Source organism: Phaenicophaeus curvirostris, chromosome 21 (genome assembly GCF_032191515.1).
Source record: "Phaenicophaeus curvirostris isolate KB17595 chromosome 21, BPBGC_Pcur_1.0, whole genome shotgun sequence".
Taxonomy (NCBI): domain Eukaryota; kingdom Metazoa; phylum Chordata; class Aves; order Cuculiformes; family Cuculidae; genus Phaenicophaeus; species Phaenicophaeus curvirostris.
In genome coordinates, this window is record NC_091412.1 from 7686970 (window position 1) to 7704506 (window position 17537).

At 40.4% G+C, this 17537-nt stretch overlaps 1 protein-coding gene across 9 annotated transcripts in view; it reads left to right on the forward strand.

The window, feature by feature from the left end:
- The window catches only part of BCAS3 (BCAS3 microtubule associated cell migration factor), a 344616-nt gene that overhangs the window by 107516 nt on the left and 219563 nt on the right, over positions 1-17537 (forward strand). For all 9 annotated transcript variants that reach the window (XM_069874131.1, XM_069874133.1, XM_069874129.1 and 6 more), the window contains exon 16: positions 12633-12783. In XM_069874131.1, the coding sequence (XP_069730232.1) occupies positions 12633-12783 (151 nt within the window). The remainder of the gene's footprint in view (positions 1-12632; positions 12784-17537) is intronic.

A 17537-nucleotide genomic window follows, 5' to 3' on the forward strand; every position in this document is an offset into this window, starting at 1 on the left:
AGCCAGCGGTGGCCCAGGTGGCCAAGAAGGCCAATGGCATCTTGGCTTGGATCAGACACGGCGTGACCAGCAGGTCCAGGGAGGTTCTTCTCCCTCTGTACTCAGCACTGGGGAGACCGCTCCTCGAATCCTGTGTTCAGTTCTGGGCCCCTCACCACAAGAAGGATGTTGAGGCTCTGGAACAAGTCCAGAGAAGAGCAACGAAGCTGGTGAGGGGGCTGGAGAACAGGCCTGATGAGGAACTGCTGAGAGAGCTGGGGGTGTTTATCCTGGAGAAGAGGAGGCTGAAGGGAGACCTCATTGCTCTCTACAACTACCTGAAAGGACGTTGTAGAGAGGAGGGTGCTGGCCTCTTCTCCCAAGTGACAGGGGACAGGACAAGAGGGAATGGCCTCAAGCTCCGCCAGGGGAAGTTTAGGCTGGACATTAGGAAAAGATTTTTCACAGAAAGGGTCATTGGTCCCTGGCAGAGGCTGAGTTGAGTCCCCTTCCCTGGAGGGGTTTAAGGGACGGGTGGACAAGGCACTGAGGTGCATGGTTTAGTGTTTGATAGGAATGGTTGGACTCGATGATCCCGTGGGTCTTTTCCAACCTGGTGATTCTATGATTCTATGATCATGAAGAATTTCTTCCTAATACCTAATCTTAATCTTCCCCATGCAATCTAAAGCCATTCCCTCTTGTCTTGTTGCTCCATGCCCTTCTAAAAGGTCCGTCTCCAGCTTTCTCGTAGCTCCTTTCAGCACTGGAAGCTACTCTAAGTTTTCCATAGAGCCTTTTCTTCTCCAGGCTGAAGCCTGACTCTCAGCCTGTCCTCGCTGCAGAGGAGCTCCAGCCCTTGCATCATCTCTGTAGCCCAAATAGTAGTAGCAAGAATAGAGCTTTGTTTTTATTATTGGAGGGAGAATTTACATTGCAGTCACTTAACTACTTCTATAAACCCTCCACATTTGCTGGGCAATGAACTGCCTAAAATAGGTGGTGATTCTCTGGATTTCACGGTCCAATTTGAAGTTTCTCTTTACATTTTTAATAGGAAGTGCCGGGACAGGGTGAGTGGGAATGGTTTTAAGCTGATTTAGATTAGACATTAGGAAGAAATTCTTCACTATGAGGGTGGGGAGGCCCTGGCCCAGGTTCCCCAGGGAAGCTGTGGCTGCCCCATTCCTGGTGGTGTTCAAGGCCAGGTTGGATGGGGCTTGGAGCCCCTGATCCAGTGGGAGGTGTCCCTGGCCATGGCAGGGGGTTGGAACTGGATGGGCTTGAAGGTCCCTTCCAGTCCAAAGCATTCTATGATTCTATGATTTTTCACAGAATTGGAGAATTACAGAATCGTTTAGGTTAGATAAGACCTTTAAGATTGTCAAGTCTAACCATAAACCTCACATTGCCAAGTCCACCACTAAAAATGTCCTTAACTGCCACATCCGCACATCTTTTAAATCCCTCTAGGGATAGCAACCAACCCTCCTGGGTTGTCTGTTCCGGTGTTTGACAGCTCTTTTGATGAAATTGGGGGAAAAAAAAAGAATTTACCTGGTGGGAATTCTGTGCTAATGACTTCTAGAGACCATTACTTCCTTCCGGAGAGGTCCCAGGGCTTTATGAAGCCTCTTGCCCACAGAAGACCCCCAGAGCACAGCGAGCTCCCAAATTGCATGTGTAAAACAGGGAAGAAGAGGTAGGAATGGCTGGCAGTGAGCACCAGTTTGGGTACTGGCTGGAAGCTTGCTGGTTGTAAATGAGCTGTGTTTGTAGCTGCTGGTTTTGGGGTTTTTCCCCCTTTTTCTTTTAATGGATGGAGAATCAGGGGAGTGAAAAAAATGGGTGGTATATTTTGGATAGTTTCTGAAGTGGAAGGAGAAGGTCCATTCCCTTCAGATAAGTAAGGGAGTAGACTGATAAAGTCTGTCACAAGGGAAGTTTGTATCTGTATATAAAGTGTTTTAGAAGTGGGCTTTTATAAATAGTGTCGATCCAAAACTGGGGCTTATGTACGTTTGCCTTTATATTTGAAAAAGATGTTGCCAGTATTCCAGATAAATTGAAAAGTGAATGAGGCTGACATCAGAAGGGAATTGTAGTTCTTGAGATATGAAGTGTAAAAATATATAGCTGAGTGATATAGCACAGCAAATGCTGTAGCGGTGGTCAAGGCAAACTGTTTCAGAAAGGCTGTGGGTAGACATGCGGAGGGGAAGTAATAGGTAGTGCACAGGAGACCACAATGTCAAAGATGGATCGGGAGGTGAAAGGAAGGTGGAAGGCAGAGAGGAGTTGGATTACCACAGATGTGAGCGTCCCACTGAAGTTTTCCTGTCAAGATGGATAATTTCAGTCTTGGTAACCTCAAACTGAAGAAAATGTCTATAGGGTCAAGTGTTGATGTGTCAGAGGCATGTACTGAGGGAGTCTGAGGAGATGTGGTGACTGGATTTTTAAGTGTTTCTCTGGAAATGACTTAATAAAATGACATTTTGGGATTCTATTGTTCTTCAATTTTTCCCTTGATTACTTCCTCTTAATTTACAGTGAAACAATGGTTTTCCATCTGCAAATCTCACCAGCTAACCAGGTATGTAAAAGACAGGCTGGTGTATTTCCTTCCCATACAGGGTGAGTAATAAAGACGTCTAGCAGATTATGCATCGCTGCTGATAGGGTTTTGCAGTTCTTGCCAGCTGGAAATTGATAAGCAGTGATATTGGTGATACATGAGAAGGAGTGTGCTCCAACGCTTTATGGCTTCTTAGGATGCTTTCAGCATCCATGCAGAGGACTTGATACACTTGTGTGCAGCTCAACAGTGTTTTCAGGAGAAATGAGCTTAAAAACAGTCACTAAGGTTGAGCTTTGAAATAACAAACCAGCTGAAGAGAGCTGGTCACTGAAGGAGCGGTGCAGGAAGAGTTTTCTGAATGTTGTTCATGTCCAAAGCACAAAAAGGGAAAGGCTCGGATTAGATCAGGAGAAGAGAGGTTTAGCGCAGGGAGACAGTGTGGTCCGGAAATTTCTTGGTGGGTCAAGGAATGTAAGTGGTTTGAGGGAGCTGCCATCAGTGAAATGACAAAAAAGTGGCTTTGCTCACCTGATAAAAGCCTGGTCTAGGTTTGATCAGAAGGTGAGAAAGTAGAATCTAGAATTTTTCAAGAGACCATATCAGCTGAAGGAAAAAGTTTAAGTATTGAAGGTGTTATATGACAAGTAAGGTTTGGCATGAAGGAGGGTGAAAGCATGTGAAGCTCTGTGGTAGTGACCAGCGAGGGAAAAGAATGGGACAAGAGCTGGTGGGGACAGTTGTTTTATCTGATGGACCTGCTGAGTTTAAGCCCAGACACCTCCTGCTTCCCCTGGCAATGGTGTTCTGGGGCACAGCCACTTCGGAGAGGGAATCCAGGGCCGATCCCTCGTCCCTGCAGTCTGAATCCGATTCCTTGTGTACATGATCATTGATTGCTTATTACAGTAAAGGGGTGCTGCTCTTGTTGTCTTTTTTTCAATTTATTATTCTTAAGTAAGGCATTTAAATCAACTGTGCATTTTTGGTAGTCTGAAAAATGTAAACACTTTATGGAAAGAAACGTAAGCATTAAGATTGGAAATAAAATATACTTGTATCTTTTAAAAGGTTTATCTTTACCCTTAAATATGCTGATTGGGCTTATTCTTTTTGCTTAGTCTTTGTGAGCTGTTAAAATCAGTTGCTTTTTCCCATCTCAAGGAAATGCATCTTTGACACTTCTCATGACCTGAGTCACGATGCTGTCACAGAGCCAGAAAACGTCCTTAACGGTCGTGGGTAAAAAGAGCAGAGCTGCAGAGGGTGTGTGGTGGGTGGAAGAGGGAGAGAGATTGCTATGGTTTACTTCAGTTCCTATTCTATGGGTGTTTCAGACAAGCCATTTATTATAATTATCCATGGATATTATTATCAAGTTCTCATATGCAGTGGTTCTCAAGGCACTTTTTTCCCGCGTAACTTGCGATAAATACTGTGTATTCAACCTGGATTGAATTCAGATAATAAAACATTTGTGCTAATTGGCGCAGCTAGAGCAAGGGAAAATAAGGCATGGGTAAAAAGGTGGGGAGGAAAAAAAGGCTCAGACATATTAACATGTAGTTTGTTGTCAATGCTAATTTCTAATAAGCTAAGCCCTTTGGGTGAGAGCCTGCTATTAAACTTCCCGTGTCTCCTCACCCAGCACAGCTGCATACAGAGGTGTCCTTCAGAAATTCCCAGACCAGTCACTCACAGTTTCTAAGACAGTATTTGTCCCAATACAAAAAAAATAAGTTCATAAAGATTATTTTATTCTGCATCACATGAAAGAGAAGTCTGAGACACCCCAATTTCCTAAAGCTCAGTATGTTGAAGCATCTCGGAGTCGTCCCTGAAAGAAGGCTTTGAATTCAAAACTCTGCTGGTATGAATTATGATTGATAGACAGGACAAGGGGCAGTAATAGCGCATACTTGTTTTCTCAAGCGCTTCATCATTCACCAGCAGACAGCATTAGTAAAATTCCCACGTGCAAGAAATTGGAGTAACAGAGCCTCTACACAGTGCGTAGAAGCTGCCTGTATGATAACCTCATTAGTGGAGTGTTAAATCTGAGCTCACACAGTCCTTTCCTCGGAAGAGTTTGCAAACTCAAGTGCAGTGTTATGGTAGCTACAGCCACAGCTTCTGCTCCAGAGCTGGCTTTGGGCCACGCGCTGGGAAGGATGGACAGGGCACCTTTGCCTTTGTTTGCAAGGTATTCCATAGCAGTTGCAAGAAACTAATCTTGCAGTCTTTGAATCTGTGAAGAATTGAAGGTGCAAGGTATGGTATTAATGGAATGACAATGTCTGGACCCCTCCATGCCTGTGGCTGGCATTTACTCGAGATGACCTAAGAGGAGAAAGCCCAGTTTGGCTGATTTTGCTGGTAACCACCATCTGGAGCAAACCAGCTGAAGTGTTGCTGCTGCTGCCTGCTTTATTGCTGTGCAAAGCCTGGAGCCAACAGCTGGCAATCAGCTTGTGTTGTTGTTTTTACTTCAAGGAGAATTTTGCCCATAAATGGACTTGAGCTTTGCACCAACAATATTTTTACTTAAATAAGTCCCAAAAGATGATTATTAGGCGAGCCTTGTGTGTGTGGTAGTAAAGGGGGGGGTTTCCAAGGGGGTGCTTCAAGGCACCTTTACTGTGCATGTCTTTGGGGAGCTTTAATGCAGCAAACTGATACCTGCACAGAATGAGGAGGGGAAACAGCAAGGGGAGAAGCAGGCATTTGTCTTAGATTTTCAAGGAGGTATTTTTTACAGAAGGCAGTTAACTCTGTGGATGTTCTCACAGCTGCCGGTGAGAGGTACCATGGGGCCCAGGACACTGTCACTGTTCTGACAGAAGTGGCTTCCTCTCCTTTTTGATTCCTCTGGACTGTCAATGTAATTTCTTTTCCATGCAGGAAAAAAAGAAACATGCGTGGAGGCAGGTGAAACGGCCAGCCATACATCACTAATTGTAGAAGTAAATGACAGATTCAAATCCCAGCTTGAGGTTTAAACCATTCTTTCACAATCCATCTTTGGCCAGGTAGAGAATTCCTGAGTTCCTCTCTGCTTTAACCTTTGCCGAGGACAGGAGGAGATTTTCATGTATCAGTGGAATTCTTTTTAACTGAGGGACAAAGTTTGTGAAACTGAAGGTAGTAGGAGAAAGAGAAACTTCAGAAGGGGGAAGGGAATATTATGAGACCTTCTTTGGATTTTGAGTGGATGGCACTGATGAGCAGTTGAAGGAGCTGAGGTTCAAGGAGCTTAGATGAGGGGGCAGACGACTCTGAAACACTTGGACTGGCGCTCACGTGTCTCAGCAGAATATGCTAATTTAGGAGGTCTCCTGTCACCGTCACCTGCCTCGCTTGGATCTAACTGGAGAGAAAGTTCTGCTTTTTTAGGATGATCGTGAGATTTAGTGCAGTTGAATTTCAAAAAGTGCAATATCTAATGGTTTTAAACATGAAAACAACTGGCTGCATTATTTTCTCCCGTCAATTTCAATGGAATCAAGTTAGTGATAGATTTTGGACTTGAACCAGTTTAGCTGAGAGAAATATTTGCTCCAAGTAGTTAGATTACATGCTGTAACAAATACATAATATTCTTCTTTTAATGGGTCTAATTGTATTGGTGATATTGAGGGTTAGGGTGTGAAGTGAAACTAAATTGGGTAGGATACAATTCAAGGAAATCGCAGTGTAATTTTAGTTTACTGCAGAAGTGATCATTAACTGAAATAATTAGGTTCCTGACTTCTTCTAGGAAACGTGTAACGTTGTACAAAGAAAGATAAAGCATATTTGACCGAATAAAACAAAGCATAAAAGAAAAAGCCCACATTGGCAGTAATTAGCGCTTGTGGCATCGAGCGTGTTTCTTGGGACACTATTGAATTTGTCTGTCGGGTTCTTCCAAATTATTTCTGTGAGCCAGCAATGCTTCTACAGGGTTCTTTATTCAGGTCACAAGGCAGTGTTTCTCACCAGGGTGCTGCTGTTTCCTCTTCCGACTGTAGTAGATTACAGATTATACTGGAACATGTCTGAGAAAAGGTCAGAAACGAGGGTGAAAGTCTTGGAACTGGAGCTGGGAAGCTTTTCATTCTCATCCGGGAAACTTTTTGCATTGAATAGAAAGCAAAGCAAAATAAACTACCACATCCATGACACTTCTGTCTTTCCTGATCTTTTCTGTCTGATGGTTAGAAAGGATTCTATTTCCCTTGCATTATATGATTATACAATGTTTAGTTGAGGAAACTTCGGTGTTACACTAAGCAGAAATACTGGTCAAACCCAGTTCATTTTGTACAACTCAGCCTCTGCAGGATTGCATAGCCTCAAGTTATTGTCTTTTTATTTACCAAACTAAAGATGTTTCATATGTAGTGTTAATGTCAGTAAACTATATGGTATGCTTTGAAATGTATTCTCTGAAATACTGTAAGATATAAAAGCTAATCAAGCGGATTTTGAATTTTAATGACACTGCATTACTAAGCTTTTTGTATTGGAGTAATGGAAGAAAAATGTAGAACATAGAATAACTCTATTAAAAGGCTGAGAGGTGCTCAATACCGCTTTAGTTTTTCATGTAAAGTATATAGAGAAACTAAAATCCTTACGATCATTACATTCTTACCAGAAACACTGTCAGGGCCAAGTCCGATTGCTTTGCTCGCCAACAGGGTGGAATTTCTCTACGCAAAAGAGGATCCCACAACACTTGAATGAAGGGCGGTGCTGTAAGCAATTGAAACTGCCAGGGGAGATTTAATGGCTGCAAATGATTTAATTTCCTTTTGGTGGTAAGTTGGTATTTGCATCCCTTAGCTGTTCAGGTGTTGTTTTGGTTTTAAGCTCAGCTGTGAATTACTGAGTTCCCTTTCCACCTGATGGGCTGAGGCAGTTGCTGCGTGCGGGGCTAGGATCTGTGTTCGAGTTGTGGTAGAGCAGGGTTTGGATCAGGCAAGAAGTGGTTTAGTCATATTAAGGTGATGAGCAGGACTTATCTGCTGCACTGCATTTTGATGTTTATTTATGTCATTAGCTGCAAAAATCAGGCTGGTTTCCTCCCTCTCTCCTCAGAGATGATCTCTGACACTAGTGCCCTGAAGTACTCCCTGCAGGTGCTGCCCAGCTTGAAATGTGTCCTGAATTCATCAGCTGACCAGAAGAGGACAAGTTTACTGTGGTACTTTCAGTTGATTGAGTGCTTTTTTATACAGCGTTACAAACTCACAAGTCTGCTGTGTTTTCCCCTAAGCGCAGCTTTCAAGTCCAAAAGTGTATTTTGAAAACTTAGAAACGTGTAGTTGGATCAAACGTTTATATCTCACATTCATACGAAGAGTATTTTATAGGTTTAACGAGAACTGCAAATAAAATAATCATCAGTGCAAACGGTAGCTGTCGGTAAGTGGCTGTGGCCGTGGTGAAGGTGTGTGAGGAATGGAGGGAGACTCCTCCACGCAGCTGTGAGGCAGGAGGTTGGTGTGATGGGGATGTGAGGGTGAAGCTGCGGGGACACGAGCCTGGCCAGGCTCTACCTGAGAGCAGCTCCTGATGGCTTTTCCACAGATGTCCAGCTTTGTCAAAACCCAGTAAATCTTGTGAAGTTTATTTTCCTTATAGCATCTGTGTTTTATAATGGTGCTTTTAATTTGTTTTTTCTTTGTCTGCTGGGATTTCTTTTGTCCGGTGCTTTCAGGCCTCCCTTTTTTCCTCGGTGGAAGCGAGTTTGTTACCGATGGCTGGCTTGGGAATACACCCCGGCACGGACGCCACTCCCTCCCTCTGACAACAAAGCCCATTGTTGCTTTCTTTCTTCACTTTCAACCTCAACTTAATCCATTGTTGCTTTGAATATTTGTGGAATAAAATGTCTGGAGAAGTGTGGCTCAGAATTTGGTGGTTTTGCTGCAGACTTCCAGCAGACAGATACGGGGCAGAGCTGGTCCAGGTTTCTGTGTCTCAGTAGCCAACATTTACTCAAGCTAATGCTACACTTGTAAATGCAATTCTGCTCTCAGAATACCAGAGCTACAACATCCCTGACTTTTTGCAAGTCCCTTATTAAAATTATTATTTACCACCAGCTTAAATTGAGACATGAGACTTTTTTTTCTTTTCTGTTTCTCAACAGAAGTCTAAAAGACTGAATTAGGATTAAGGGTAAGAGTTTTTGTGACTTGGGTTTAGTTGTGATAAGGATTTGGACCTTGAGTTTGTAATATGTGAGTGAAAATGCAAGTGCTTCCTTTTGCCTTTTGCCTGTGTCCTGAGCTGTAGCCCAAGCTGGAGGGGGAGTGCAGGCGCACAGGAGGATGCACACAGGAAAAAAACCCAAAAAACATTACCCTAAACTGACTTTAACATATTCTGTGCACAGCTCTTCAACTGACATCTAAAAATCTCTTTTGTGGCAGCCCATAGAAAGACAAATACTTGACCGAGAGGACTGGCCTTGCCTGGGGTCCTGAGGGCTGTTAAGCTCATGCTCTGGGTGGTTGCCAAGGGGAAGTACCTCATTGTTTGGGATGCTGTGCTGGAAATGCTCGGACTGATTCTTGGGAGGACATGTTTGCCATGAAACTGCAATGGTGACGATTAATTTTCTCTAAATTAACTGCAATAGAAAGTATTTCTTGAAGAGTCAATAGGACATGATGTGTGTGTAGCTGTCAGTGTACAACCAAGTTAGCATTTGAAGTTAAATTGTCAGTGCTAAGTGAAGCTGCTCTATTGAAGCTATGATTCTAGGGCATTATTCTTTATTTAATATGCCTATTTCCTCACAAATATATACTGTCCACACGTGGCAAGGTGGCTTGAGTACAGGATTCTGCTGCATGAAAAATCTTTGCTATTTCTAGCAGACTTAAACTTTGCCTTATTTGTTGCTTGTCCTTTGACAGTGAATCAACAACTGCTTGAGCTGTAGAAATAATGTTGATGCTTGACTGCATTCTTTGTGCTCTTTTGGCCTGATATGGCAGCCCTGTGCACACACAACTCCCATTTACTGCAGGAGGAGTTTCCTGCTTCGAAGAGCTGGAGGAACGGCTGGCGACTTTGTCAGATTTCTAGATAGGTACAAGAGCACACCATGAAATTATGGGGTTTTAAATTGACTTATTAAGCATAATACGCAACGCTGTTTTCTTCCAATGGAATTCAGAATGCACAATGCAGCTTTTGCTTAATGCCCTGGTCATATAGTACGTTTACTGGCTCCTAGGGCTGTGGAGTTAAGATGACAAGCATGTCCCTCTCTGATAGGTCTGAGGCAACATACAGCAAAGATATAACAGTTGAGAACCTTTCCATCATAAAGATAGCTAGAAATAAGTAGGTGCTAACAAAAGCAAAAATTTTTACTTTGTTAAGCACAATTTTCTTTAGCTTTACTTGTGGTCGGATTCTCAAGAAAAACTTACTGTCAGAAATAAATTGTCTCCATTTTGTAGCATTCCAGCTTTTAGTTTGTGACTTGTATCACTTTTCATTTATTTGTGGTTAAGCAACTGAATATTGCAGCACAAAGTATACGTTGGCAGGCAACAGTTATTGGGCTCCACGTCAGGTATTTACAGCTTTTCCATTTGTCAAAGCTGAATTTTGTTACCATGTTTGTGCTGTGAAGTGCTGTGTGTTGCGAGCACTACTTGAGATTATTGTTTTATTGATGTTTGTATACATCACATTGTTAGACATTTAAAAATTAAATATTTGCTTGTGATTTTTTTTTTTCAAATAAGTATAATCTTAGAATAATCTTTTTCAGTTCTCTTTGTGTAGTCTCATTATTTTTTTGTTTACTTTCTTCTTTGCTTATAGAATCATAGAATCATAGAATAACCAGGTTGGAAGAGACCCACCGGATCATCGAGTCCAACCATTCCCATCAAACACTAAACCATTCCCCTTAGCACCTCGTCCACCCGTGCCTTATGTGTGAGCCTAAAAATTTGTAGGGTGTTGTTGCTACAATTAATAAAAAACTCCTAAGTGATGACTTAATCCTGTGGTTTTCTGAGCATCCTTAACTGCCTTGGGATTCCTCATCCTGTAGCAGCTCATCCTTGTGTAGGAAGGGCATCTGTGAATGCCTCATTTCTCCACATGCAAATATTCTATGAACCAGCTGAACGGTTTGCATATGGAAAACTGCGTGGTGTTGGGAGCAGAGGGCGCCGGGTAATTAAATGTGGCTTGGGAGAGAGAGAGGGAACGATTACGACACAGTCATTTGGTTCAGTAGTTCATGGTTAATCATTATATTCCTAACAAGTAAAAGAAAACAAATTACAGACATTTGGAGCCCCTGTGTCGATCCCGTCGCTGTTTGCTGAGTATCACGCAGTTGCACGTGGTGAGCGCAGGGGAGCGAAACACGTTTAGCAAGGCCTTGATTACTGCAACAGTAACTAATTAGACAATAATTCAGAAAACTATTCATATTCCTTTCTACAAGAACCAAGAATGCATTATGAAACTAATCTTAAAAAACTGAATTGCATCTCGGTTGTAATTTAAAACTGAGCTGGGGTTTCTTCCCCCCTTTCCTGTTTCTTTTTATTCCAAGTTGGTGCAGGAAAATTGCTATTAATGAAATCTGCTCTCTGAGACTTCAATAGGCTTGTTATTCATTAGAGCCTTGCTATTTCTCTTAAAATGTATTGACCAATGTTCAGGCCAGATACTTAACACAAAATACACTTTGTAATTTCATCAATTTTGTTATTGTGCTTTTCTAAGATGCAGAGGTCTATGGACTTTGTAGAAAAAACAAATAAAACCCCTAAGCTTACAGTTATATACTATTAAAAGAAGGGTAAAGGAAGCATTGAGTGTCTTTAGGACGATGAGACATTCATTAAGATTTTTCCGCCTTCCTTTTCCTATTTTCAATCCATCTCAAGTACCATTAAAGCTTTTCAGGCAGCTTCCTGTGAGAAACCCTTTTCTGTGCTGTTTTTCTTCCTTGAAAAAAGGTGGCTGCTCTTCAGTCAGATTGTATGGATTTGGCCTGGGATTTGTATAATATCTGTGTAGAATGCATCGGTTGTTTAGGAACCTAATTCCCAATATGGCTCCCCTTTGATTAAGAACAAAGCCAGCGTTTCACAGCATTATAGGAACACAGAAAAACAAGTTAATGATCTAAACCTTTTAATTCACGGTTGCTTGTCTATTTAAAGTACTTTTGATTCTGTTATAAACAGACTGGCCCCTTTTTTTGTTTAACTTCTTTCTTTGGTTTCTTCACATTTCTTTCTTTACTGTCCATGAAATTTGTAGCTAGTTTCCTTTTCTAACTGCAGAATGAAAGGTTGTGGCTGCAGAATGATACAGAAAGTAAGAAAGCGTATCTAAACTGGGCGTTTATCCAGCAGAGAGCTCTTTGAAAAAAGCTAAATTTAGCATTTTTTTTGTTAGATTTTCCCCTTCCTTTATTTTGAGCACCTGTACTCTGTTTTCTTCTACTTCTTTTTTCAAATTAATTTAAAGTTTTTTATTTTTGATACTTTCTTGATTTTTTACATGTAGGTTGGTGTGGCTTTATTTTCTAGAGTTACTTGTTATTTTCCTCCAGTCTTGGTTCAGCAGATTACTATTCTATGTGCCTTTGTCCGTAGAGACAACAAAAGCGACCTTTTCAGAACTTTCAATTACCAACACTGTATGTGGTACTTTAGGAAAACAGTTCCCTTCCAGATATTCCTTTTTTTCCCCCACCAAAGAGGGAATGGGGATCCAGCGCTTGTTCTTCGTATTGAACTTGAAAACTTTTTGGTGAACAAAACTGTCAGGCAAGCAGCAGCAAGAGGAATAATTTTCCCTTCCATATCAGGGGACCTTATCTCCACATATAAAAATAAATATTTGCTGCCTCCATTATAATTTATTTTTTACCTGAGATGAAGATGACTTTAAAATATGGTTTTGCTCATAATATGTGCTTCTTATTTCTTCTTTTATTTTATTTTTGGCAATTACTTATTTCAGGCAGTTATTAGAAAAGCGAACTGAAGGGAAAAAAATCCAGTAATGTGTTTATTACGTCTGTCCCACTTAGGTAAATTGAACAGCCAAGACACTTACAATAACTTCACAAACAATAATCCTGGGAACCCTCGACTCCTGCCTCTTCCAAGTTTGACTGTGGTGTTGCCTCTTGCTCAAATCAAACAGCCAATGACATTGGGGACCATCACCAAACGCACAGGGTAAGTATATCTGCACAAATCTTTCCTAACCTTGTTATTTATAATTAATACTGTAGTAATTTGTGCTACTAGTGATACTTGGGTTTATTCATTATTTTAATTTCAATCTGTGTAATTTAAAGGCAGCAGAAGGTGTGAAGAAAAAGAAAAGAAACCCAGTATAAGATGAGTAAGCAAAACCCGAAAGAAATCTCTAAAAATTCAGGAGTGTTTGTTTGAATGGGTCATCTTGCAGTTTGCCATACGGCAAGTACCATACGCTGACATCAAGGAAGAGTTTCACACCAGGAACTGGTGTGAAGCATAAGCAGAGCTGTATTCAATCAGAATAAGTTATGGGTTTACTTTTTTTTTTCATTTGTTTATTTTAATTTCCAAACTTTTCAAGCAGAGATTATTTTTGACTATCAGAAATGGAAAGACAGTAAGCCAGGTTGAGTACAATGAGAAAACTTAATCCTGCTGTTTTCTTGACCTTGTTTCTCCTCTGAAGTGACTGTTCTGTACTATGAAATTCACGTGTGGACTCTCATTTCAGAGCCAGCTGCACTTTTGTACTTCTCCCTGTGCCATGATAAACCGCTTCAAAATATTTGTTGTGAAAAGCTCTACAAAATACGTGTATTTTATAATAACTAAGAAGACTTTTGAGCTTCATAAACTTTAGTGGTTTTATGTTAAATGATTCTATTTGACAGCTGATGTGTTTCTCTTACTTGATTTCAAATCTCTGGTGTTTTGGCAATTAATACATAAAACTAATGGACGATTATTTTTGTTTTCCTGCTCACTTTTTGATTGTTCAAACAAATTACTTTTATGTTTTTAAGAAAAATAGATCGTGTGTGGCACGTGATTGGGCAAAACAATTGAGTGTCCTACAGGGTCATAATATTTTCCTGCATTCTGGCAGATGGGTGCAGGCGCTGCCTTGCTTGCTTCACCTCTTTCTTGCTCAAAACCCAATAATGAAGTGAATTTTACCCTGTGTTTCATCAACTGGGAATTATTTTTCAGGCGAGAGCTCGCAGATATTTCCTCTGTTCCTGAAAAATTCCCATATTCTGTGCTTGAGTGTTCAGGACATCCTGTAAAATCTGTTACTGTTTTGTTTAGTACACTAAGTATGCATGATGAGGTCCTAAAGCTTGTATATACGCACATATATATACATGTGTGTCTATATATATGTCTGCCTTACAATCCAGTCCCGCTCTCACTGCTGTAAACAGGAATTTCATGAGGCTTACTGAGCCAAATTGTGAACTATGAACATGCAGTTGCCTTAAGCACAGGGGCTGTCTGCTGATAAGTTCCTGAACTTCGCAGGTAATTCTAAATGAGATCTATGAAACGGTAACGAAACAGTATGGGGGCAATGATGTGGTTTAGCTTCTTCCACACATACATTTCAGTTGCTTATTTTTGCTTTTCTTTTCCTGCTTAAAATTAAACACAGACAAGAGGAAATACATTGTGCTAGCAATCAGGTGAATTGTGGAAGTGTAGAAGGGTGTGATGTTGGATGAGGAGAGGAAGGGAGGTAGGATCAGAAAGAGGCTGGTGCACCTGGGGATGAGCAGGGAATTACAGTTCCTGAAAAAGGGGGAAATAAAAAAAGGAGTCTTGAAGAGTGTAGTCAAGAGAAGGACAGATATGTAATTCTGGGCTCAGTCTGTAGGCTCCTAGAAATGGAATAGACACTTAGAACTAGGTGGAATGAGACACAGAAAGAAACTGAAAGCTATCTGAGGGTCTAGTGGGAGGAAGAGAAGGTGATAGGAGCGCTGGTGAGGCTGATGGTTTGAAAACAAGCACTAGTAATTCATGCCATGGCCTTTACAAAGGCTGTTGCCTCAATGCTGTGGTGATACCAGCAAGCTTTTCTATGACTATTGCAAATGTAATAAGTCTACATTGTTCTATTTAATGTTTTATTCTTAAATATCTTAAGTATATTCAGTAAGTATTCGTATTCATGGTCTTCTTTAAGTAGATTTTACTGTTCACAAACTATCCCGGTCATATTAATTTGTGTAATTTTAAAAACTAATAAAATTTAAAATATTCAGTGAGGCTTATGCAAAAGCGGGAAGCAACAGTCATAGGAAATACCCTGTTGTGTAAATAGAGTTTTCATGAATGAGGATCCTAATTTTCAGTGAAGCCTGTGTGGATGTGTAACTCTAAGCTGAGAGCTTCCTTCATTTGTTCTGCAGCCAAAATATTTGATGAAAGTACACAAAATTAACATGAAAAGCTGTATTTGTAAAGCAGGGATTTAAGAGGAATGCCTAGGATCCAAGGAGCCTGGCATGCCTAAAATAACCAAATTGAGACAGCAGCCTTAACTTAAACCTCCAGGGGGCAAAGCGTGTGTTTAACATATTTAACATCTGCCCTCATATTTCTAGAAACACGTAGCGATGTGAGTCTGTACAGTGTAATATTTAGACAGGACAGGGACCATCTGCCTAGCTCTGAGAAGTGTAGGAGGCATGTATTACTGCAAATGGCAAAAGACAGATGTATTTACACCTACATGGTCAGCACCTTTGAGCACTGCTCCGAGGAAACAAGGCTCTTCTTTGGGAGCAGCTGCTTAACCTTGTGATTGTGCAGTGATCAGAAAAGGAGACGAACTCGCTATCACTCGGATTTTACAGTCTGAGCAGTCGCTGTTCAGTGGCCTTCCAAGCAGATTCCTTTTCTGTTGTTGCTACTCTTACAGAATTAAAAATGTAATCTGTTGCAGTACATATCTATAAATAAAATGCGAGGCTAAAAAAATAGCATATAATTAGCAGTTCTGGATTTGTCTGTTTTATTTGCTTTTAACATCTGAAAAGCTTCTTTAATACTAAACATCTGATTAAGTTTTGCAGATTTTATTAACCAAAAAATCAAGCTGTTTTTCTTTTCCTGCTAGTATCCAAGACAGCAAAATATTTTTCAGGTACTGAAAGGACTGATCATTGCCTTTAATATTTTCTGTCTCAAGCAGAGCTGCGCAGCGTGTCATTTTACTTGACAAGTGGAATGGCAGTAAATTTTTTAAGTGTTCACTGTAGCCCTGTGGGAATGAAAGACCAGAATCTGGAGTTGTGTCGTTACGGCACTGTTCATTGCAGATGCTTTTTTTCCTTATGTAGGCTTGTGGGGTTTGGAGCATTTTCTGATCAGTCATTAAACTCTCCTGTTCTGAACGCAATCTACGTTCTCAGCACTGAGTTTCTCAGAGCGTTGCCTCCCTTCTTGCTATCACTATTGTTTCCTTGTTCGCTGCTGTCTGGTTCTTCCCTTGCTTTTTCAAGTCTCTCACTGTAATTTCCGCACCTCCACGAAGCATTAATATTTGTGCCTATATTTTGTCATCCCATTGACTCGCTTTCCTGTAGTTTGTACTGTCAGCACATTCTGAGGAGCAGATAGGCTTTCCCAAAGGGGCTCTAACACTAATGAGTAAGAAAACATCTTCTGTTTTAAAGATTAGGGGGATATAAGACAGTAAAAGAGCTAGATATAATAAGTTTTTATTTATCTGTGCCTCAGTTTCCCTTTCAAAATTTTAATAATAATGTTAAATTCCTTCTCAAAGCTGATGAATGGGTTAATTCATTGCTCATTTACAAAGAGCTTATAGATTTGAAAGAGGAAGAACTGTATGATCCGTCTCATGCTCGTCTGTAAAAGGCAGTGAATCAGAATATGTTAGAAGACAGCTTTGTGCTTTGCAGTAGCTTTGTAAGCGTTCCTTGTGTTTGTGGAATGAGTTGTAGTTTGTTTCTAGTTTGTAAGGGTGTGGGGACACAGATGAGCTGTAATCGGAAAGAGGGAAATAAAAGATACAGTAATTGCCCCAAAAGAAAAACTGTGGTAAAAGTTGGCTCCTCTGACAGCAGCATTTGTTTGAATCTTCTCAAGGGATATGGTCGTTATATTTGTATCCTCTGTCATTCTCAAATTCATTATAGCTTTGTTGAAACACTAGCATGTAACCAGCATTAGTTGGGTCTTGTCAAAACAGAGAACCCAACATACCTTGTTGGCAAAGAAATAAACCTTACTTATTTTTCCATCCAAAAGTTTTAGTTAGTGTGTTTTTAACCACGAAATTTTATCCGTTCTTAATCCCATTCCACTCCCAAAAGAAGGGGAAAGTAGGTAAACTGCCTGTTGAAGCAGGCTGTGATTTTATCATTTTAGTGTTCCTTACTGATTATATTATATGGACTGAAAATCATGGATATCCAATCAATTCATTTAATTAAACAGAGAGCTTAGTTTATCCAAGGTGCTATTACTGAAGGAAACAAAAATAAGGAATGCAAAGTCATGGTGTCATAATATAATTATATATTATATATTATGATATAATAAAAGGAGGAAAAATAACTAAAAACAACAATGAAAATATTAAACCATAAAGCTAAAGAATTCAGTACTATAGGTTGGCTTTCCTGCGTGCTGAAGCCAGACATTCTTTTTCTGGCACACCTCTCAGATATGTTTTGTGTGGCTTTTATTATACATTTTGGTTATAAAGCAACTACTGTTATTATTTTTAATTGATATGAAATAGATATTTGCACTAAATTTCAGATGCAGGTATTTATGAAAGGATTGGCAAATATAGCGATGAGAGTGAGCATTGCACAGCTTAGTAAAAGCTTAAGTAGTTTTTATTAAACATGAAAACACAGAAAATATTTCAGTTTCTATTTGCTAAAACTCTGAAATTCTGTTGGAATTTT